The sequence below is a fragment of the Aquarana catesbeiana genome, linkage group LG01 (genome assembly GCF_042186555.1).
Source record: "Aquarana catesbeiana isolate 2022-GZ linkage group LG01, ASM4218655v1, whole genome shotgun sequence".
Taxonomy (NCBI): domain Eukaryota; kingdom Metazoa; phylum Chordata; class Amphibia; order Anura; family Ranidae; genus Aquarana; species Aquarana catesbeiana.
In genome coordinates this window covers 904,625,908-904,651,638 of record NC_133324.1, presented here as the reverse complement: position 1 = coordinate 904,651,638, position 25,731 = coordinate 904,625,908, and the positions used below count along the sequence as shown (strand labels likewise).

Genomic DNA, 25,731 nt, shown 5'->3' with positions numbered 1-25,731 from the left:
ACCACGCAGAGATTCATGTGCTGGAGCCTCTTATACTGCCTGTCTTGCCTTGTTTAACCTCTTGCCACCCACGTAACACATGTTTGCAGCATCAAAGAGGGTTTTTTTTAATGCTCCATAGATGTCAGGGGTTCGAGCTGAGAGCACGCTCATAGAGAGCTCTTGATCATGTGACCACTGTGACAGCCATTTACAGCATGCGGTGATAAGAGACACTGCATACCACTAGCTCAACAAGTGGAGAGGTATGTGAATGCCTTCGCTTTAAGTACCTCCTGAGTCATACCTCTTGAGCAGCACTACAAGTGGTTATAGGGTTTTGTGACCCAATCACAGTGGTCACATGATTGGGAAGTCCATCCAGCCCCCCGCCCTGCCCCAGGCACAAAGTCCCACTTAAAAGGGACATCAGTACAGAGAGTGAAAGGGTTAAGGGAGTGTAACAAGCTTGCCATAATTCTGTCCTTCAGTCACTACAGAATAGATCATGAAGATTCAACTTGTCCACTCAATCCGAGATCATGATTCCAATTGGATCCCTGGCATTCAGTGCATAACAGAAGAAGCTACACCATCCACATAGCTACAAGGAGTATATTGCCTCCCAGAAAATGTGTGTTTGTTCCATCCCAAAGACAAACAAGTCAGAACCAAAGAGAAAAATGTTGTTGAATGTAAAATTTATCACATGGATCATGACCATAGAGCAAATTGCAGATTGTAAATTGGTGGTAAACTGGTACACTATATCCTAAAACTCAGTAAAAATGTACCATCACAGTCAATTCCAATATATTTCACAGTGGCTTTGTGGTTAGCACTAATAACTTCTAGTACTGGGGTCCTGGGTTTAAATCAACAGTAATGTTAACTGCATTGAGTTTGTAGGTCTACCCTTACCCTTGCTACAAATGAATACAAATTATTCAGTGTTCTCTTTAAAGATAGAATAATAATTATTATGATAGAATATTGTAAATCACATCCACAAAGCTGTAGCCAATGATCTAATCTGCATATCAGTCTCCCACTGCTTCTTTCCATAATGCTGGAACATAAAAATTTCCTTCTAGGGGGGGCGCTATGCTGCTACTTGGCCTCACAGCCAGCTGTCCTGTTTTGATCTAATAGTCAAGTCTGTGATTCATAGGTGTGTAAAACTGCCTATGCACTGTAAGATTTCTCCTTCTGATGCCGCGTACACACGACCGGACTTTACGGCATACTTTGCCCGGCGGACTTTGACGGACTTTCCAAATGACCGGACTTGCCTACACACAATCAACCAAAGTCCGACGGATTCGTAGGTGATGACGTACGACCGTACTAAAACAAGGAAGTTCACAGCCAGTAGCCAATAGCTGCCCTAGCGTCGGTTTTTGTCCGTCGGACTAGCATACAGACGAGCAGACTTTTCAACCGGACTCGAGTCCGTCGGACAGATTTGAAACATGTTTCAAATCTAAGTCCGTCAAACTTTTGAGAAAGCAAAGTCCGCTGAAGCCCACACACGATCGAATTGTCCAACGAAATCCGGTACGCCGGACCAAGAATGCCGTAAAGTCCGATCGTGTGTACACAGCATTAGTCCCGAAGGCTGAATGAGAGAACTCTTTGGATTCCTCCATCCACTCTAAAGTCAGCACTATGGATGGAGGAATATCCTCTTCTGTCTATTGTTTTCTAACAACCGGCACCACCGGCTGTCAGAATACCCAAACAGTGACTGCATCTGATTTCGTCTTTGTTTGGCCAACCATATTTCTTTGACTTTCAGATTGAGGACTGTCAGGCAAGAAGGTCCTTACAGGGCCACCAATTTCTTGAACTTTAGTGGGCTCATAAGAAATTGGTCACCATAATTTCCCTGTATGACCAGCTCTAGAAATTAACCCAATACAAACTGTAAGTGAGCAAATTAAAATGATTTCACAAAACACATAAAATTATTTAGAATGTTTAATTATGTATATATGTTTAATTCAGAAACATCTTATATTGCATTGATAAAAAAAATAGATCAGGAAACAAGCAAAAATTCTCTAGTGGTATTGATAACAGACTTATTTCTGACAGAATCTGAGGTTTTACATTCCATCTAAACTTCCCCATGCAACGTCTGACCTTTCCTTGGAATACTATGGACAGGTTACACTCTGTGAGCTCCCACACTTTAGCAGAAAGTGCAATTTGTAGATTTATCCATAACAAGTCAAAAACGGATAGGACTTTTGGAGGTACCACTCTTATGGACAAATACAAAAAAAAAAAAAAAAAAATTTATTTATATATATATATATATATATATATATATATATATATATATATATATATATATATATATATATATATATATATATATATATATATATATATATATATCCATTTATTTTTCAGAAATAGATCAAATAGCCCATGAGGACTCCTACATATAACTAAAACCATAATAAACCACCATATAGTCACAACCTGGATCCCTCGAACCAGCAATTTATAATGCCGGTTTGCTCCAAGTCAATTATAGGAGACATATTCAGGTCTTCGTGTTGGTTCCACAGTAGGGAAGGATGACAGGTTTAGCTGCCTATGCAAACACGGCTTTCCATGGAGTACTACAGAGGTCTATCTTAAATGATCACATTTAAGTTAAAGACAATAGTCACTTATTCCTGGACTGTGTCAGAATGTGCTCATATACTCCCTCATGAGTAAATGTAGGGGCAACAGGAGGAGAAGGGATCACAGGACCCTGCTTCTGTCATCTATAAAATTTCAAATATTGCCCACCATCATGGACTACATGAGGTCCTACAGGGGCCTTAGAGTCAGGGGCTATGTGAGGTACTTGTGACTGCCACCAGGTAATTACAGCTGAATGTTCAGTTTGCTGCAACTGCACAATTGTGGGATATATCAGAAGTTTATGCTATCCTTACAATTCCCACAGGGTTGGCAATTTATTGATTCCAGTTAGAGGACACAATCGGCTAAAATATTTGGGCTAACAGTTGAAGCATATATTAGGCTGCTAGCAAGGTAAACTTAGAATGATATTGTATGACCACTGTGTAGTTCAATCTGCACTACCGCTAATATATGGGAGCTTGGTACTCCTTAAAACTACTCTTATCAGGATTAACATGGCATGTGGGATTATGATATACACAAATTTTTCAAATTAATTTCTTCTTGTAGCCAATCCCTATGAGGAGCCCCTGAGTATTTGGTTATTATTTGACCCCATCCTCATGGAGTATCTTTATTGTCCTATAGGTAAGGCAGTCAATGTCTATCTATAAGTGGAATTCACTGGAGTTTTGAGTACTGAAATGTGAGATGGTTGGCTAGATTATGATTTTTTTTTTTAGATGATACAACAGGGTTCTATGATCTCTTCTCCTCCAGTACACTCCTGGGGGATTATATGGTCACGCTTTGACACAGACCAGCAATGAGTGTCTATTGTATGCAAGGAAAAATTCTTAAAAAAAAAAAATTATATATATATATATATATATATATATATATATATATATATATATATATATACATACATACATACATACATACATACACACACACATACTATGTCACAATTTATATGTGTATTCATTATAGATAGACCTTTATAGTACTCCTGAGAAAGCAGAATTTGCCATAGGCTGGGAAACGCATCGAGTCAGACCTACCTACTGTGGAACCAGCATAAATACCATGAATATGACGCCACTAACAGACTAGGAGCAATTAAGCTGGCAATATAAATATCCAGTCAGTGGGACCCCGGGTTGTGAATTTAGAAGGTTTAATTAGGTTTTCTAACATATGCATGAGTGCCGATTTGCTATTTTACTTATGTTAAATAAAAAAACTTTTTTTTTTTATAAAATGTGTCAAAGATTAGTACCGCAAAAGTCCGATCCATTATTGTAAATTTAGGCTTTACTTGTATGTATTTGCAGATGTGGTACCAGGATCAATGCCACCATCTATATACAATAGTGACAATTTCATCCATAGCATCACCTATGCAAAATTCTGCTGCGTTTTTTTTTGTGAAGTATGCAGCAGTGTATTTCAATGGTGATGGATATACAAGTGTATGTCAAAGACGGAACAATAAAACTGAGTGCAGGACATACCCTCCTAATGTTATTTGTTCATAAAAAACATGTACAGTACTGAGTCACAAACAGCACACAATAAGCCCCCGCTTGGGAGCTGCCTGTAGGGCAGTGCCCAGGCAGGGGACATTTTGTGTGGAGTTTGTGGATCAAAAAAGTTTTTATGAAGAAGTGATGTAATCGGTGTTCAACCTGTACTCTTGTTACATTCTTGGATTAGCCAACACCCAAAGCATCCCCAGGTGAGAAGAGGCTTGGACTTTGGGAAAGTGCTGCTCAATTTGGATCATCTGACAGTGATTGAAGGGGCAATCTCTTACCAGTTTGGGTTCTTTTTGAAGCAATGTGCTCACAGCCCATACAGCTGTCCTGTAAAGTATAGTGGGATCTTTCCCAATATGTACAGTGTATAATAACTAAAGCAAGACCACGAAGATAAAAAGGCTTCCAGTACCGTATAACAAAAGCAGCAACATAAGAGAGACTGCATCTAATAAAGGAGCAAGGTGTAGTACATTTAAAAAGCACCAATCCCATCCGTTCCCTCTATGTAACCGATTTTTCCCAATTTTCCTGGACTATAAAGTTTAACCTTGTGGCACTGCAAACTATTACAAGCTGCCATGACCTCTCTCTGTTCTGTTTGGGGGATATCTCCCCACTGGGGTCCCCAAGAGGTTTCAGAAGTCAGCAAGGCATTGAGTCATGTTTCAAAATGGAATTCTGCTTTGACGGATAACATAGTACAAGGATATTAATCTGATGTTTCCATCCAAGTGCTGCTACTTGAGCCTGGCAAGAAAAGCTGATGCCATTTTGGCCACAGGTGCGAGTCAATTCTTTGGTAATGAACCAGCAAACTTACATGGCACTAAAGTAAAATATAAAAATAAGCAGAATATCACAGTAAACAAAATATATCCTCTGTGTGGCAACATCAAGCTTTATACAATGGAAACTTAAGTTATTTGGATGGCAACAAAAATAGCAGAGAGGAAGAACAGCTATTTATGAACTTGCAAAACAACATGTGATCATCGGCTTCCTCATGTGGGTTGCACAGTGAACGGTCATCTCTGGCAAATTATCTCTACTTACGTATATGACATTATTGAGAATTATTACACACTACCTTTAACCATCTGAATGTCCATGTGAGGGAGAAAACTATGGATCCTCACAGGTTATTAACAGGCTACAGTGGGTGCAACCATGTTGGGGCTCATGCCATGCATAGTAAACAAACTGGGGCTAAGGTAAAAAAAAAAAAAAATAATAATGTGCTCTAGGAAGCATTTTGTTTTGCCCATAGCAATCAGGCTAGCTTCCTTTCCACTGGTTGTAAAAAGAAACATGGCTACCAATTGGCCACACCAGCCATCTGGCTGGTACAGCCAGCAAAAGTTGTCCTTCAAAAACACATATCCCACTCCATGGCAGTTCAACCCTTTTTCACTAAAAATATTTTTGTGATTCACACTAGATATGGGCAGCCTTATTCATCAAAGTGCCTAAAGGAAGAATTGCCTGCGTTGCCCAAAGCAGCCACAGCAATGAAAGAGTGAAAGGAAATATAGATAACTCATGCAAAATGGGCACTTTTATTATTGGGCTTACTTAATAACATCGGACAAAGAACAGGGGACTGTTATCAATTCTGTTGCTATGCAGATTATGCAACAGATTTGCTGCAACAGTATTAAACTTGATCCTGAACACTTTTTACCTGTGTGCCTGTTTAGAGCAGCCATTCTCAACCAGGGTTTCATGGAACCATAGAGTTCCTACAGAGGTTCCTTGAACTGAGGCCGCTTGACCTTCAATCTGATAATGCCTGTATAATTTTCTGTCAAACTGCATTTGACAGATCTTTTTAGCAGCCTACAAGGTTGACCTCCAATGTAAGAAACATTCTTCCTACTGACCCCTAATGACTTCCTTTTAGCAGAGGTTTTCTGAGACCTGAAAACTATTTCAAGGGTTCCTCTGGGGTGAAAAGGTTGAGAAAGGCTGCTTTAGTGTAAAAGATAAAGCTGCTATACATCTTTGCAAATCTGTTGCAGCTGGCTGCCCAGGCCCAGGGGTCACAAAGAGAGAAAGAGCAAAAGGGAGTACAGGTCTAGCAATGCAAGTGCAGAGTCCCCAACATCGGGAATAAAAGAAGCCAGTAGAAGGGAAATAAATATTGCTCCCCTTAGCCGTGATCCTCAGTGTACATTTTGTAATGAATCACTTTTTGAACACAGCTTCCTTTTTTTAGGGTTTCTATGCGGTTGCACTCCAGCTCTTCTCTGTCCAGTGGAAGGTTCAACGATGGTGAATATTAGGGATTTGTGACATCATTCCAACAGAGTCTATAGGTCCCAGGGCTGCCAAGTGTTGTTGGACAGGAGGAGAAGAGTTACCACCCAGCAGCCACAGAGAGAAGGGGGAGTGAGCTGGACCATTGGAGGTCAGGTGACTGCATAGATAAGTTTAAAAATTTTCAGGAAGCAATTTATTACAAAATGTACTTTCTCATTTAACTATCCTGTATGTACCAAAAAAATGAAATTTCATTTCAATTAGGGTAGCTTTCCATGTTATTAAATATGCCCAAAGCTGATGATTAAACTAAATGGCAGGACCAATAAAACATGGCAAGAAACCGCAGAGTTCCCTTATATACAGACATTAAATCAATCAGACATGTACCAGGAAATAAGGCAACAGTGATCTATAAAAATGCAATTCCTTAACAAAAACAAAAACAAAAAAAAAAAAAAAAAAAAAAAAAAAAAAAAAAGGAAGAACACCACAGCACTAATAAAGGAAAAAGAAATCAGATTGGCACGGAGAAGATGGGGAGCAACAAGGCATAACTGCACTGGAGCTAATGTACAGGCTTATCACGGATGGATACAGTACCATCTTCCATGCCAAAGTAGACCCGTTCAGCCATATTGATGAAGAGCCCAGTGTCCACCACACCTAAATTAAAAAAAATTAAATTAAATTAAAAAAAAAAAAAAAAAGAAAAAGATATTAAAATACATACAAAATTAATAAAAAAAGGGAGCAAGTCACCAAAAATGAATACTTGTATAGCTCTTAGTTCTTTGACTATACAAGTCAGTATATTTTCACATTTTAAGGGAAAACTGCAAAAAACGAAAAAAAAAGTTACATAGTTACATATAGTAGGTGAGGTTGAAAAAAGACACAAGTCCATCAAGTCCAACCTATGTGTGTGATTATGTGTCAGTATTGCATTGTATATCCCTGTATGTTGTGGTCATTCAGGTGCTTATCTAATAGTTTCTTGAAGCTATCAATGCTCCCCGCTGAGACCACCGCCTGTGGAAGGGAATTCCACATCCTTGCCGCTCTTACCGTAAAGAACCCTCTACGTAGTTTAAGGTTAAACCTCTTTTCTTCTAATTTTAATGAGTGGCCACGAGTCTTGGTAAACTCTCTTCTGCGAAAAAGTTTTATCCCTATTGTGGGGTCACCAGTCCGGTATTTGTAAATTGAAATCATATCCCCTCTCAAGCGTCTCTTCTCCAGAGAGAATAAGTTCAGCGCTCGCAACCTTTCCTCATAACTAAGATCCTCCAGACCCTTTATTAGCTTTGTTGCCCTTCTTTGTACTCGCTCCATTTCCAGTACATCCTTCCTGAGGACTGGTGCCCAGAACTGGACCGCATACTCTAGGTGCGGCCGGACCAGAGTCTTGTAGGGCGGGAGAATTATCATTTTATCTCTGGAGTTGATCCCCCTTTTAATGCATGCCAATATTCTGTTTGCTTTGTTAGCAGCAGCTTGGCATTGCCTGCCATTGCTGAGCCTATCAAAAGGTTCTGCTGATTAATACAAGCAGAGCACATCAGCAAATAAAAGACTCCGTTTGTAGACAGGCTTCTATAGTTGACAGTTAAGCACACATTCCCTTGTTCCATAAAGAGCCACTGTCCCCGAAGCAATGTGAGAAGGGCCCCCCACTGCTGACCCATTTATACTTGCCTTACCAGTGCTTCCACACTTCTTCCCTTTCATTTGTTGTAGCCAGTACTAAAATCACTGGTGTCAAACACCAAGGGGAACGGTTAGTTGCATTTCTTTATCATGTGACAGTGCATGGGCCCGACTGCCAAACCCAAGCACCATCACAAAAGAGGTTCCTTTTTTATGCTCCTTTAAACCTGAAAGCACTGGATATTGTTGCTAGTTGGAACGGAGTAAGTAATGGGAGGCTGTGGCACAAGTATAACTGGTTCGAAAGAGCGCCTTTGCCTAAATAGGCAAGGTGACATTGGGGTTTATTTAATAAAGCTAGAGAGGGCAAAACTAGTCAGTATTCTGCAGAGAATCTAATCAGCTTCTAACCTCAGCTTGTTTAATTAAGCTTTAGCAATAAAACCTGGAAACTGATTGGTTTCTCTGCAGAATTGTGACTAATTTTGCCCTCTCTAGCTTTAGTAAATAAACCCCATTGAGTCCTTAGCGCAAATCTTTGCAAATAGCCATATTTCTGGGTACGAAGGCAAAACCCATACTTCTGGTTTGGTGGAGCATGTTATGGAGCTTGCCCAGTTTTGTCACTGGGAGACCATTTCCCTGTGTGAGCTACCACTCCAGGGACTTTTACTCTGCATAGGTAATGGAAATATGGTTTACAGCAAACACTCAAAAATGTTAGTCTATATTCAACAATAAATATTTAAAAGGAGTTAAATAACTCCAGTATTTCCAACTTTGAGCAGCACCAATTACCGTATCTGAATTTAAATGGGTCCATTTCTGGCTGAGATCATGCAGCCTGCTAAGTTTAGCATAGCCCTGGACAGACACACACACAAAGCCTTTTTGGGCTACAGTGAGCCAAAATTGGGCACATCCAAAAAGAACATGAAGACACAGGCACATAGCTATGCTTAGGCTTATCCAAAACTAATATCAGTGCATCTGGAGGTCATCATTACATGTCTTACAGTGTACTTGAAGTCCTCCCCTTAAGCCAAGCACAGATTCCAATATTGGATTTACTGGCTCCTAAATTTTATATTAAATTTGTCCGCCTTTGCCGATTATTCATTAGACAAAGCATTGCTCAATTTGGTTTCTACATACCGGGATGCCTGTTATGATGGGTTTAGTGCTTTCACAACCATTTCCATGAACAGCACATGTACAGAGGCAGTATGTGAATTAGTCAGAGAAACTAAGGCAGTTTCAGTAGGGTGGGGGAATGGAGGACGCCCATCTTGGGAGATGCACCTGCACTTATGAGACGTTCTGTAACCACAGAGCATGGAATGCTGATGTGTCCCAAAAATGTGCACTACGTGTCTTAATGTAGTGTGAAGTATGTAGTAATAAACAGTTTGGTTATTTTGTGGCCCATGCCAAACTCCCCTCACCTAAACTACTGTTCTGGTGCCGAAAACAATGTATCACTGTCTAAGTCAACCTCTCAACCGTTTTAACCCAGGGGGAACCATTGAAATAAAAAATTTCAGGTCTCAAGGAACCCTTATATAACTTGGAAAATTAACTAGAACACAATTGGATTGTTAAAGGTACCCTTGCTAAAAAAAAAAAAAAATGGTCAGAATGCCATTGGTAGTCAGAATGCTACCCTGCTACACTGACACCTAAAAAGACCATTGTTGTGGCACTGCTGGTTCAGCCAAGTAGTGGTGTCCCTGGAATTATGCAAGCACCACCAAATAGGGAGGTCAATCAGCCACAGCTCAGGGATCCCCAAGCAACCTCTGGAAAAGCCTGGTTGTCAGTGGAGACCTGTGCATTGTGGGCGCACGGGCGCCGCCTCCGCCGCCCTCCCTATTCATGTGCCAGCCCCTTTCAGGACACCGGACACATGAAATACTATGGCGGGGATAGGCGTGGGGTGTGTATTTTGAAGCACGTGATTAGAGCCAGAGGCTCTAATTGGCATCAAAATAGGGTGGGCTCGGGCACAGAGCACTGCGTCCCAATCCCACCCTGTTGTGTGACCTAGCGAATGCATTTTTGCCATTTTCACATTAACGTTCCTGCCTGCCAATCAGGAGGCAGGTCAGTGAGACCTGTCTCCCTAATGGCCAAAGCATTAGGCAATCCTATTGGATGCCTAACGCTTTGGCGGAAGAGGGGACACGGCAGAGGAAGCCTGAGGAGCCGAGTCGCCACTTCCTGTCACTGCAGAAGAGGAGGAGGAGAGCTCCATCACCAGGAGAGGAGCAGAGCCCCGCCACACGAGCGGTAAGTGCGGGTTGGTTAAAGTGGCAGCCAGGGCACGCGCCTGGCTGCAATTGATGGGTTTTTTTTTTTGTTTTTTTTTTTAAGTATTTTTCAGAATTTTCAGTTTGGTTGCGCCCCCCAAAAATTTTGAGCACCTGCCGCCACTTCTGGTTGTGAATGACTGGTCTAAAAGCTTAGTAAAAGATGAACAGCCAAAAATGCACATAGAGGGAGTTGAAAAGTGAACAGTGTGACATGCCAAGAAATTTTCCATAGAGGACATTTCAAAAGCCCTTACAGACTGAGGAAGCATTATGCAGAACTAAAACACCAATATTACTTGAGTGCCAACAAATCATGCCCCATGTTGGCCAACAGATTAAGATACTTTCTGAAGCCATTTACCCCATTTAGATTGGGCACAAAGTCTGGTGAACTCCCCTCTGACCCATCGAAAACAGTCTCCTGTACCACCCTTTACAATCAACCGTCTTCCATCTCTCTGGGAAAAGGCAGGCAGATTTTTTTTTTTTTTTACCTAATGTATATTTGAAGTTTGTTTAAAAATCTGAGGATGCCCTGATAATCCTTACCAATCCGCAAGTATGCTTCACTAACCTTTGTCGTACACTTTGTCACCATTATCCCTAATTTTTGGGCTCCAAACGAACCATACCATATCAACAGCACTAAACTCGTTTGCCTGCTGGGATGGCTCAAATTCAGTTATTTTTTTTCCCTTTGCTCCAATGTACTCAACACTGGATTATCTGGGGGCTGAAGCTTACTCTATTTTATCTATACATTTTGCTATTACCTATTTTACTATTACCCCTTACCCAGTGGCGTAGCGTGGGTTGTCAGCACCCGGGGCAAGGCAAGTAATTTGCACCCCCCCCCCCCCCCCCCCACCTAACCTGCGGACTTTTAGCTATCCCTGAGTCCCTTCAAATACAATAGTACTGACCTACCTGATTCCTATACTGACCACTACACTACATTGTCCACTACACTGACCACTATACTATACTGTCCACTATATTACACTGACCACTGCACTGACCACCATACTACACTGTCCACTATACTGACCACCATACTACACTATACTGACCACCATACTACACTGACCACTATACTGACCACCATACTACACTGTCCACTATACTAACCACTATACTACACTGTCCACTATACTACACTGACCTCCATACTAAACACTATACTACACGGTCTGTTATACTACACTGTCCACTACACTACACTGACCACCGTACTACATTACACTGACCACCATACTAAACTACACTATACTGACCACTATACTAACCAGTATACTATACTACACTAACCACTATACTGACCACCAAACTACACTACACTGACCACCATACTATACTACACTGTCCACTACACTATACTGACCACCATACTACACTACACTGACCACTACACTAAACCACCATACTAACCACTATACTGACCTCCATACTAAACTACACTATACTGACCACTATGCTAACCAATATACTATACTACACTAACCACTATAATGACCACTATACTACACTACACTGTCCACTATACTGACCTCCATACTATACTACACTACACTGTCCTGCCTACAGTCTCTCTCACCCCCCCCGGCCAGTAACAAGACTCTCACGAGGGAGTCTCACTCACCTTGTCCTGGCCTGCATCGATCTGGATGAGGAGGAGAAGACAGCGGCGGCTCACATTCTTCTCTCCCCTGCACTCTGCCTGCTGCCATGTTCAGTATCCAGCGCCCTGTGATTGGGCGTATGGGGGGTCATGTGCGGAGGCGGGACTTCAGGAGCGATCGAGGACAGGCCAGCCCTACGCCTCACATGACCCCCATACGCCCAATCACAGGGCGCCGGACACTTAACATGGCGGCCGGAGCCCGGGGACACAGGAATTAGAAATTAGGAGGAGGCAGCCAGTGACACATACTGGCGCCCCCCTAAATGTCGCGCCCGGGGCCACGGCACCCCCTGCACCCCCCACGCTACGCCACTGCCCTTACCTTGATCCTTGTGCAAGGTTTTGCAGACCTTATTCTGCCCAGTGCTACTTTAGAACCTTGCCTGAATGGGTTTGACCCCATTACTTATGGCTGCTTCAAATAATTACTTGCTTTATTTGGGCACAGAAATGACCCCAAAATACCTTGTGTCACAAGAAGACTCAAGTGTCTCCAATGTGGAGAAATATTATAAAGCAGCTCAGATCTCTCAGCTTTCATCATTGCACACCACTAAGTACACTCTCCTTTGGGTGTTTTTGGAACTCCTAACTTCTGATGAAATTCACAACTTTGCTCCCTCAAACCGAGTGACCACCCTCCCTCATCCCCTTGATGTTCCATAGCTTGCAACTATGGGACTCGACCCAGAATTCTATGAAATTTAATGTCTTGTTTTTTTTTACTTTTCACCCAGTGATGGAAAGCCTTGGGTCTTTTTCTTGGTTGACTTCTCATTGCTTTATCCATGGCCATTTTATAACCTTGTTTCACTTTCCGACCTGGTTCGATTTGCAGGAGCATCATAAAGCTCCTTAGGAGGAAAATGGATCCCTTCAGATTAGACACTGAATTACCTCTTTCTAAGAACCCAGATTTTCCCCAACATTAAATCAGTCTTTGAACATGTCTGCCTTTACATGCTGGGCTTCCCCATTGTTATATCTATTCAATATGAATACCTGTTCACCTCACTGGAAATGGAAGCGAGACCTAATGCAGGAAATACGCTGGAAGTTTGGAGCAAAACCTGGTCTAGAACAGCCAAATCTTCCTTTAACCTCTTTCAGTGATGCTGAATGGATGCACAAATTGCAATAAGTGTCCTGTGAAAGATGTTTTTTTTAAGGTTGCAATCACAGGAGGTGATGTTTTCCAGATCTGGTGGTCCTGTCCAAAACGAATATCATTCTGGTCTAGAACTATTGGTCTTATTCAATATTTTAAACCACTTAAGCCCCAACGGTGGGATAAGGGCACTTAAAATGTTTTCTATACTATTTTAATTATAACACGGTCTCTTTAATTTGTTAATCACTTTTATTGCCATAACAAGGGAGAAACCACATCCCTTGTGATAGCAAGGGCAGTGATGGCTTCTTTTTTTTTTTTTTTACTAGTAGACCCCAGATCTCTCCTCTGCCCTTAAAAGCATCAGATTTTTGTGTCACCAGCAGAATAAATAAATAAATGGAAGCAGGATTCCTGGGAGATGCCTGTAGCCGCAGGCATCATCCTGGTTTAACCACTTAAACCTCGTGACATATGGGTACGTCATGCAAGCTGAAGGGATTAAAGATTCATTAACATAGGCACATTTGCCCAGGCAGCGTAAACACACTGCATATATTTTCATGCAAAGGATGTCCTGGGCCCGCATACAGCCGCTCATAGGCATGGAAGGGTTAAAATGACTGTATGCAGCTATGCATTGCTACAGGTCTAAAGTTGCACATGTGTACACACTTATTGTCCCCAATGTAGGTAGTGCGGCATGTACCCCACACGAGGGGAGGCGGTATTTGAGTGCCATTTAGTCAGGATAGGGGGTGGGGTGTGGGGGTTGCCTATTCAGGAGTTTTTGTGGACAGGCTTTGAAGATATGGAATGACAAGGGAGCAATTTTTTAAAAGCTAAAGAGTGGATTTCAATGTGCTTGGGGGGGGATGCATTATTATTTTTTTGCTAGTAGACTACTTCGAAACCATAAAAAACATTATTCCTGGAATTCATAAAGATTGGCACAGGCAGATTTTGCAAAAGTGTCACTTACGCATTCTAAAAGTGGTAAAGAATGCGCCAAATTCATGTACCGGTCTAATACCTATACTTGAATTTGGCTCACACTGCGCTGCTTTTAAAACACACACGAGACACTTTTGCAAAATCTGTCTGAGACAGTTTTTCTCGGTACACCAACAGATTTGGTCTCAATTAGCTCCACGTTCACATTTGGAACAGGTAGTGCAACACAATGGGGTTGATTTACTAAAGGCAACTAGACTGTATACTTTGCAAAGTGCAGTTGCTCCAGAGCTTAGTAAATGAGGGGGAGCTTCACTTTGCAAAGAATACCCAATCACGTGCAAGGAAAATGTAATAAAACAGCCTTTTTTGCTTGCATATGATTGGATGATGGAATTTAGCAGAGCTTTTCCTCATTTACCAAGCTCTGGAAAAAAATAAAATAGAAACTGCGCTAAGAAATGTGTAAATGAATAATTCAAAAATAATCATGAACTAATGACTGTGAAAAGCAGCAATTCGAAATATATGACACCCGTATACCAAATCAAATAAGCAAACACCTGAATCGCGCTAATATATAACCATAGAAAATAAATTGCGAGTCTCAACCTAAATCAAGAATACCATATACCCAAGACTGAATTGCTAAGATGCATAGAGTCAAATGGGTGTATATGCTATATTACATAATATAAGTCTCTGTGATCGTTAATGATGTGATCTATAACCAAATTGAATAAATAGTAACAAATAAAAGTCTGAATAGGTGATAAAAAATTGTCCACCCGTGCAAAACAAAAGGAACAGTATAAAAGTCCACACAAAGAAGGGTCTTCAACTGTTGTATAACGAAAAATTGTGATCCACCACCAGTTTAGAAGGGGTTACTCCTTACCAGACAGAGATGATCCCCCATTACCGAGGATCATAGAGGGCATGTCAGCTGTGATGGTAAGTATCTCCCGTGCTGGACTGCCGCTGTGCCTCAGATCGTCACATTGAATAGATCGGTTCAGATGGAAAGCATGGTATGTAACAAAAATAGGAAAACTCAGATTGTGTAAAACCTTTTAAATTTATTCAGTATAAAAAGACAAAAACACACTTACAAACGTAGTATCGTAATCAAGCCTAAAGTCCGTTGTGTCGGCCGAACACACACAGCCAGACCCGTCCTGCTGGAAGTAAAAACAAAGACTGGAGGTGACGTCAGCACGTCGTCCTGCTCTGCCCTACGCGTTTCAAAATAGGTCACGTCATCCAGGGGCACGGGCGGCGTGCTGCGTCACCTCCCTAAGTACCGGAACCTCATAGCCAAGCCTCGCTCTGAGCCGCGATCCACCAATGAGTGTCCAAATTGCTTGATATGGCCTGCAGGGCCAGAAACGAAAGTGTTAGTAGATAATACCAATTATGATAAAACTTATAATAAAATAAAAATAAATATAAAAATAAAAAAAAGGGGGCCAAAACTCTCATGCCACTCTGGTACTCCATATATCCCACCAAACAATGACAAGAATAAAAACTATAGGGCGTCCGTGCATGTTTATCTGATGAGAGTTCAGCCAAAGGCATCAAGTGATGATAATATACGTAAAAAATAAATATAAAAATATTATATTAATAGGGACCTTTTTATTGCCAAAGGGGCTTTTAATATATATATTAGGGATGAGCCGAACACCCCCCCGTTCGGTTCGCCCCAGAACTTGCGAACAGGCAAAAAATTTGTTCGTACACGCAAACACCGTTAAAGTCTATGGGACACGAACATGAATAATCAAAAGTGCTAATTTTAAAGGCTTATATGCAAGTTATTGTCATAAAAAGTGTTTGGGGACCCGGGTCCTGCCCCAGGGGACATGGATCAATGCAAAAAAAGTTTTAAAAACAGCCGTTTTTTCGGGAGCAGTGAATTTAATAATGCTTAAAGTGAAACAATAAAAGTGTAATATCCCTTTAAATTTCGTACCTGGGGGGTGTCTATAGTATGCCTGTAAAGGGGCACATGTTTCCCGTGTTTAGAACAGTCTGACAGCAAAATGACATTTCAAAAGGAAAAAAGTCATTTAAAACTACTCGCGGCTATTAATGAATTGCCGGTCCCACAATACACATAAAAGTTGCATGGGAAAAGTGGCATGGGAATTCCCCACAGGGGAACCCTGAACCAAACTGACGTGGGGGGTCCCCTAAATTCCATACCAGGCCCTTCAGGTCTGGTATGGATTTTAAGGGTAACCCCACGCCAAAATTAAAAAAAAAAAAAAAAAATTGCGTGGGGGTCCCCCTAAAAATCCATACCAGACCCTTATCCGAGCACGCAACCTGGCAGGCCGCAGGAAAATGGCGGGGATGAGAGAGCGCCCCCCTCCTGAACCGTACCAGGCCACATGCCCTCAACATTGGGAGGGTGCTTTGGGGTAGCCCCCCAAAACACCTTGTCCCCATGTTGAGGACGACAAGGGCCTCATCCCCACAACCCTGGCCGGTGGTTGTGGGGGGTCTGCGGGCAGGGGGCTTATCGGAATCAGGAAGCCCCCTTTAACAAGGGGACCCCCAGATCCCGGCCCTCCCCCCCTGTGTGAAATGGTAAGGGGGTACAAAAGTACCCCTACCATTTTACAAAAAAAAACTGTCAAAAATGTTAAAAATGACAAGAGACAGTTTTTGACAATTCCTTTATTTAAATGCTTCTTCTTTCTTCTATCTTCCTTCGGTTTCTTACAAGTACCCCCTTACCATTTCACACAGGGGGGAGGGCCGGGATCTGGGGGTCCCCTTGTTAAAGGGGGCTTCCAGATTCTGATAAGCCCCCCCGCCCGCAGACCCCCACAACCACCAGCCAGGGTTGTGGGGATGAGGCCCTTGTCCTCATCAACATGGGGACAAGGCTTTTGGGGGCTACCCCAAAGCACCCTCCCAATGTTGAGGGCATGTGGCCTGGTTTGGTTCAGGAGGGGGGGCGCTCTCTTGCCCCCCCCCCCTTTTCCTGCGGCCTGCCAGGTTGCATGCTCGGATAAGGGTCTGGTATGGATTTTTGGGGGGACCCCACGCCGTTTTTTTTTTTTTTTTTAATTTTGGCGGGGTTCCCCTTAAAATCCATACCAGACCTGAAGGGCCTGGTATGGAATTTACAGGGACCCCCCGCATTTTTTTTTTAAATTTTGGTTCGGGGTTCCCCTGTGGGGAATTCCCGTGCCGTTTTTATCAATGAACTTTTTTATGTGTATTGTCGGACCGGCAATTCATTAATAGCCGCGAGTAGTTTTAAATGACTTTTTTTCCTTTGAAATGTCATTTTGCTGTCAGACTGTTCTGCGCCCCTTTACAGGCATACTATAGACACCCTCCAGGTACAAAATTTAAAGGAATATTACACTTTTATTGTTTCACTTTAAGCATTATTAAAATCACTGCTCCCGAAAAAACTGCCTTTTTAAAACTTTTTTTTGCATTGATCCATGTCCCCTGGGGCAGGACCCGGGTCTCCAAACACTTTTTATGACAATACCATGCATATAAGCCTTTAAAATTAGCACTTTTGATTTCTCCCATAGACTTTTAAAGGGTGTTCCGCGGCATTCGAATTTGCTGCGAACACCCCAAATTGTTCGCTGTTCGGCAAACTTGCGAACAGCCGATGTTCGAGTCGAACATGAGTTCGACTCAAACTCGAAGCTCATCCCTAATATACATCAAGGGCATACCCAGAAAAAGTCGTTGGTCAAAAGTTGGTAAGAGATACATATCCATATCGATCGCAAGCCTTGACAGGAATGCAATCGGCATGTTATAAAGGTGGTACAAATAAACCTACGTGGAGTGTATTGTCCATCTCAGCATTGATATAACTTATATCTGGTAGTTGAACGTAAAAGAACGCTTGAATAACCAGCACCTCTCACTGATTTAGTGGATATAAATATATAACAAACACTTGAGTCCTGACAAATAATCTAGAACTGGAAATAAAAAGATTTTGACAAATGGAGCCACAGCTACAATGAAAAATTACTGACATCTAGTGGTGCAACCACAGAATGCACAGCAAAAAATATCATTGTGCATAAGATAAAGTCACTATAGTCGGACCATAAAATGAATAATACTCCTGACTTTTTTCCATTGAAATGTCATTTTGCTGTCAGACTGTTCTAAACACGGGAAACATGCGCCCCTTTACAGGCATACTATAGACACCCCCCAGGTACGAAATTTAAAAGGGATATTAAACTTTTCTTTTTTCACTTTAAGCATTATTAAAATCACTGCTCCCGAAAAAACGTCCGTTTTTAAAACTTTTTTTTTGCATTGATCCATGTCCCCTGGGGCAGGACCCGGGTCCCCAAACACTTTTTATGACAATAACTTGCATATAAGCCTTTAAAATTAGCACTTTTGATTATTCATGTTCGTGTCCCATAGACTTTAATGGTGCTCGCGTGTTCGAACAAATTTTTTGCCTGTTCGCAAGTTCTGGTGCGAACCGAACGGGGGGTGTTCAGCTCATCCCTAATATATATATTTATTAAAAGCCCATTTGGCAATAAAAAGGTCCCTATTAATATAATATTTTTATATTTATTTTTTACATATATTATCATCACTTGATGCCTTTGGCTGAACTCCTATCAGATAAACATGCACGGGCGCCCTATAGTTTTTATTCTTGTCATTGTTTGGTGGGATATATGGAGTACCAGAGTAGCATGAGACTTTTGGCCCCCTTTTTTATTTTTATATTTATTTTTATTTTATTACAAGTTTTATCATAATTGGTATTATCTACTAACACTTACAGGCCATTCGTTTCTGGCCCTGCGGTCCATATCAAGCAATTTGGACGCTCACTGGTGGATCGCGGCTCAGAGCGAGGCTTGGCTATGAGGTTCCGGTACTTAGGGAGGTGACGCAGCACGCCACCCTTGCCCCTGGATGACGTGACCTATCACGAAACGCGTAGGGCGGAGTAGGACGACGCGCTGACGTCACCTCCAGTCTTTGTTTTTACTTCCAGCAGGACGGGTCTGTCCGTGTGTGTTCGGCCGACACAACAGACTTTAGGCTTGATTACGATACTACGTTTGTAAGTGTGTTTTTGTCTTTTTATACTGAATAAATTTAAAAGGTTTTACACAATTGTAGTTTTCCTATTTTTGTTACATACCATGCTTTCCATCTGAACCGATCTGAGGCACAGCGGCAGTCCAGCACGGGAGATACACTGACCATCACAGCTGACATGCCCTCATTGATCCTCTGTAATGGGGGGGATCATCTCTGTCTGGTAAGGAGTAACCCCTTCTAAACTGGTGGCGGATCACAATTTTTCGTTATACAACAGTTGAAGACCCTTCTTTGTGTGGACTTTTATGCTGTTCCTTTTGTTTTGCACGGGTGGACAATTTTTTATCACCTATTCAGAGATTTTTATTTGTTATTATTTATTCAATTTGGTTATAGATCACATCATTAACGATCACAGAGACTTATATTATGTAATATAGCATATACACCCATTTGACTCTATGCATCTTAGCAATTCAGTCTTGGGTATATGGTATTCTTGATTTAGGTTGAGACTCTCATGTATTTTCTATGGTTATATATTAGCGCGATTCAGGTGTTTGCTTACCAAGCTCTGGAGCAACTGCTCTCACAGAGTGCAACTGCACTTTGCAAAGTGCACAGTCTATTTTCCTTTAGTAAATCAACCCCAGTGTAAAAGTGGTGCATTTTAGAAGTACCTGAATTTGGTGCATGGAGTCGTTGTCAGAACCAAAAAGCATCACAAATGCTTTATAAATTTGGCACAACACATAACAAAAGGAATAAAATGCCAGAAAAGTGGCGCAGCAGCTTTATTGAATCCCCTACCCAACCGTATAAAATTCAAAATACTAACCACAACATACAATGCCGTCCACAACATCACCCCCACCTACATCACCAACCTCATCTGCAGATATCACCCAAATTGTGCAATCTGCTACTCCAAGAACCTCCTGCTCTCTGAAGGAAAAGATCCATGAAATTTCTTTTTTTTTTTTTTTCCCAGATAGACCAGAAATGGCAGCCTGTATAATTTCTCTAGGTACACATGTCCCTAAAGACGCTCTATGTGTGACCAGCCTCAGGCATTTAGAAAATCTGCTTCAAGATACACCCTACAATCTGAATAATGACAGTACGATGCTGCCATCCATAGGATATGTGAGATATTACAAGTTCTGACACCTTACCAGGAATCATTTTGATGGCTGTATTAACTGTATTCCAATCCTGAACGCGGTCAAACTTCCAGTCTAGAAGAAAATTTCCATTATCTGTAACCACAGGGCCCTGAATCGTTGGAAAGAAAAATAAAATCAGCCAAAATCTAGAAAAAAACTGTAACTATGTATTTATTTAGTGCTTCTATAATAAGACACAACTCCTTAGGCCTCATGCACACTGCTCCTCCTAAACTGAAGTTTTTTGGGGCTTTTGGCGTTTTTTTTTGCCAAAGCCCCTGAACCCAATAAAAGCCTATTTTTTTTACAAAAACAGGTGCATACAGAATCTGGTGCAGCTGTGCAGAGCAACCAATCAACTTCTACTTTAGGTTTTATTGTCAAAGCTTTAGGACTAGTCATGAGACTTTGAACACAGTCGCATGACAAGTCGCAGCCTATTGATTTCAATGAAACCCCGTTCAAATCTATGGGACTTAAAGTAACAGGGGTTTTGAAAAGGTTCCTGCACTACTTTGATACAAACTTGGGTGCCAGAGAGTGTAAAAGTCTCACTCGAAATTGCTTGACTTTGGAGTCGCACTAGTGGAAACGGAGCCCAATTGCACAAGCTGAAGCTAGAAGCCGATTGGTTACACCAGATTCTGTCCATGCACACATAAGCTTTAAAACACAGTTTAGGAGCAGCAGAGTTTAAAAGGCAATTAAACGCTCCTCTCCTGAACGCAGAAGAATCGCATTCAAGATGGGAGTGTTTAGGTAGTAAAAATGCGGCAAAAATGCACGAAAACGCATCTAAACACGCGTTAACGATAGGGGTGTTAAGCACGTGGGCGTTTTTAGTTTCAATGGCCAGAATACATAATTATCCTGGCCAATGAGATAGATAAATGCCCAAGTGCTTGACCACCGTCAATTGTTTTATTTGTTGCCAGGAGAAAGGCGTCCAGAGCAGTTGATTTTAGCGTCCAGCGTGCATGTGCCCTTATAGAGTACACAAAACTATTCACATCAGTCCCTGTGGCCCATGTTGCTACCACAATTAAAGCGAAACTTTACTCCATCAACATTGACTGTTCTGAATCCTTATGCTACTAGCATTAGTAAATACCTAGGAAGATGTATTATATTTAACTCGTTTTTTTTTTTTTTTTCACATCATTTCTTTAGTTACTTCCTGGTTTCCAGACCTAGGCCAAAATGAGATCATACATCCCAGGACTCTGAAAAGGAGGAGGGGCTCTCTCAGTTAAGCACATGCCTGTGCTAAGGGCAGATGGATTCCAGGAAGTAAAGTCTACATGAATCAACTGCCCCTTGCGTTTTATTTTTTTTTAAATAACAAACACGTCATACTTCCCTCCACTGTGCAGCTCGTTTTGCACAGAGTGGCCCCGATCATCCTCTTCTGGGGTCCCCTGGCGGCTATTGCGGCTCCTCCTAACATCAGATAACCCCCTAGGAGAAGCGCTCTCCTGGGGGGTTACCTTGCGGGCGCTCTCCCGAGTCCAGCAGTTGCGTCCATAGACATGAATGCCGGACTCAGCCCTGCCCCCCCGGCGCCCCACATCATTGGATTTGATTGACAGCAGCGGGAGCCAATGGCTGCGCTGCTATCAATTTATCTAATCAAGAGCCGGGACCCCGTGCAGCGAAGGAGAGCGTGTCTCCGCCGAGAGAATTACGGGGCTCAGGTAAGTAAAACGGGGGGGCGGTCACTGCCAGAAGTTTTTTCACCTTAATGCATAGGATGCATTAAGGAGAAAAAAACCACAAGGGTTTACAACCCCTTTAATGGCCATGGCCAGCAATGTTAGGGGGATGTTTTTCAAAGTGGTTTCTCAGCAAAAAAAATAAAAAAGGGGAAAGGAGACATGGATGGGGGAGTTTGTTTTAAATATTAGAAATGAATTAAATAGCCGTTTTGGTTTGTGATGCTCAGATGCAGTATAGTTCTGCTTTAAACTTAGTTTTAGGTAGAAACCTGTTAATGTACCTGGACCATGGAAGGAACAAGAACAAATATAAGCAACAAAAGAACATCAACTTCATGCAGATAGCATCCCTGATGCCCCATGAAGACCTGTGCCGATCACTGAGCCCCTATGGTCAGTGTTTAGCATTGTTATATGTCAAAATTTATGGTCTGCCAAGACATTTAATAAAACATAGCAGACAGGCACACAGATAATAATCCGGTGGAGTAGAACGTGACCAGGTACTCACTCTAGTCTGTGTTGCCTTGGGTCTGGGACACCCTGGTTTACATCTTAGGGAGCATACGGATTCTGGATTACCGCTATTTGTAGTCACTGCAAGGGTGCGGGTTCTGTCTGTGGTCCTGTAGTGACCACATATAGTGGTAATCAGAAATGGCTCCTCACCTAGTCCTGCCTATCAGAAGGACATTCTCTAGTCGCATCAGGATATAAGTTTGGTTTCCCTTGCACTCTGCACCACTGATGTGTGGCCACATGTTTAGGGGAACTTGGCTTAGAATTTTTCACAGGATTCAGTGGAACAAGTGTGTCAAGCAGCACCGTGGCCTAGTGGTCACCACTTCCATCTTACAGCACTGGCCTCCTTGGTTAGAATTCCAGGCACGACACTGGCATGGAGTTTACATGCTCTCCTTGTGCTTGCGTTGGTTTCCTCCACCACACTACAAAAGACATGCTGGTAGATGGACTCCTGTCTAAAATTGGACCTAATATGATCATTTCTACTGAGCGCGCCCAAGATGGCTGCCCTGACCTCCGGTCTGCCCCAACCCCAAATTGTAAACCCTTTGAGTCCCTAGGGAGAAAAGTGCTTTAGAAATATTAATCATTAAAAAAGCAAAGCTGCCCTATTGGTGGGCATTCAGGGGCCAGGCTATATCCACTACACTACATGCAATTGGAAATATGAAGAATACAATATGTATATTAAAAAAATAAATAAATAAAAAATAAAATTACCGACAAAAAAAAAAAAAAAAAAAAAAAAAAAAAAAAAATCGGACGAAGATCGTAAAAGGAAGTTACATTTCATTTTGGAAACGTATGTTTGGTGTGTGAGTCCTCAACTTTTGCAATCACGAGACAGATTTGCAAAGTTCTACTAGTGATGGCCATAGACCACTCGAATTTGGACAGATTACCGTTAAATCGGCTAAAATTGGAGGAGATGGGGACGGCCCTAATACCAGCCGGCTCAACAAATTTCAATGTAATAATCAGCTGAGCAGTTTGAAGAGTTTTTAAGCAAAGAGTGACTGCATCTTATCACGGTTCTGCAGTGTCAGCACCCACCATGGCTGCCCAAATACAATGATGACTTCTCCCTTCATACTGTTGGCATAGATAGGAAAAGTGCTTTTTTTTTTTTTTTTTTTTTATCTGTCTTTTGCAGGCTGAACAACCAAAGTTCAAGCAGTCTATGCCCAGCCTTGGTCAGATTTACGACTGTAGATTAAATAAATGATCACTCTAAAAACACACACAATTATTAAGCAGCCAGGGATACGCCTCTAATGAGGTATAGAAGTTACATACCTAATAGGTATAGAAATGTTACGGGTAAGATAATTAGATGGAAAAAGCACATTGCCAGCAACTGTAGTCATTAACAGAGCAAGAACAACTACAAATACAAATACAAAAACTAGAGCAAGAGCACCATCTACAGGTCATTATCATGAATTGCGTTTCATTTTCAGGTTCATTAGATTAGTTTATTCATACCTATTAAAGGAGTTTTAGCATGCTATTTTATAAAAAAAAGAAGAAAGAGAGCATATATATATATATATATATATATATATATATATATATATATATATATATATATATATATATATATATATATATATATATATATATATATATATATATATATATATAATCTCTCTACACACAGCGCCTTGAAAGTATTCATATCCCTTGAAAATTTTCCACATTGACCTGTTACAACCAAAAACGTAAATGTATTTTATTGGGATTTTATGTGATAGACCAAAACAAAGTGGCACATAATTGTGGAATTGAAGGAAAATGATAAATGGTTTTCAACATTTTTTACAAATAAATATGTGAAAAGTGTGGCGTGCATTTGTATTCAGTCCCCTTTACTCTGATACCCACAACTAAAATCTAGTGGAACCAATTGCCTTCAGAAGTCACATAATTAGTAAACAGAGTCCAACTGTGTGTAATTTAATCTCAGTATAAATACAGCTGTTCTGTGAAGCCCTCAGAGGTTTGTTAGAGAACCTTAGTGAATAAACAGCATCATGAAGGCCAAGGAACACACCAGACAGATCAGGGATAAAGTTGTGGAGAAGTTTAAAGCAGGGTTAGGTTATAAAAGTATATCCCAAGCTTTGAACATCTCACGGAGCACTGTTCAATGCATCACCCGAAAATAGAAAGAGTATGGAATATCTGCAAACCTACCAAGACATGGCCGCCCACCTAAACCAACAGGCCGGGTAAGGAGAGCATTAATCAGAGAAGCAGCCAAGAGGTCCATGGTAACTCTGGAGGAGCTGCAGAGATCCACAGCTCAGGTGGGAGAATCTGTCCACAGGACAACTATTAGTCCCGCACTCCACAAATCTGGCCTTTATGGAAGAGTGTCAAAAAGAAAGCCATTGTTGAAAGAAAGCCATAAGAAGTCCCATTTGCAGTTTGCGAGAAGCCATGTGGGGGACACAGCAAACATGTGGAAGAAGGTGCTCTAATCAGACGAGACCAAAATTGAACTTTTTGCTGCTTTTCTTCAGAAGGGACAGGAAAGCTGGTCAGAGCTGATGGGAAGTTGGATGGAGCCATGCCTTTCCACGCCCACCTGGGGATGTCTGCATCACAGCGGCCCCCCCCTTTTTTGATGGGCGGGATGTGTCATCCTGAAGGGGGCTGGGGATCGCGAGTGCCTGCCTCTTTGCGGCGGGTGCGTTACGATCCCCTTTGCCCCACCCGACGCATGACGTTAGGGGCGGAGAACCCGGCGGATGTCCGGATATAAGGCTGGGGGTGTCAGCATGGCAACTTCCCTCTCACTATTTCTCCTACACTCAGTCCGGACGCTGCATATTTTGGTAAGCACCCTACTTATTTACTCTTGCATAATTACTTGCACTCCACAGCAGACCTATCCCCACTTGCTGCTTTTGATTGATTCCCTTTATTACACTGTTTTTCTTTCCACACGGAAATACTTCTCTAGTTCATTACACCATCAACTAATTTGTCCTCCTCTTCACTCTGTTTCATCTTTCCCCCCCCCCCCCCCCCCTTTCACTTTCTCTTCCTCTCTCCCCTGGCCCTGTTCTTCCCTTCTTTTTTCTTTCTTCTTTCTTCTCCTGTTTGTC

General features: G+C 41.8%; 1 protein-coding gene across 2 annotated transcripts in view; it reads right to left on the bottom strand.

The window, feature by feature from the left end:
* Window positions 1-1,945: 1,945 nt before the first annotated feature.
* The window catches only part of RPIA (ribose 5-phosphate isomerase A), a 61,176-nt gene continuing 37,390 nt past the window's right edge, over window positions 1,946-25,731 (bottom strand). Inside the window, exons 9-11 of one of the 2 annotated variants that reach the window (XM_073610995.1) lie at window positions 20,388-20,487; window positions 7,032-7,094; window positions 1,946-4,995 (exon numbers count right to left, since the gene is read on the bottom strand). In XM_073610995.1, the coding sequence (XP_073467096.1) occupies window positions 4,958-4,995; window positions 7,032-7,094; window positions 20,388-20,487 (201 nt within the window). In that variant the 3' untranslated portion in view covers window positions 1,946-4,957. Of the gene's footprint in view, window positions 7,095-20,387; window positions 20,488-25,731 lie in introns of both variants that reach the window. The other variant, XM_073610996.1, reaches the window with a different exon arrangement.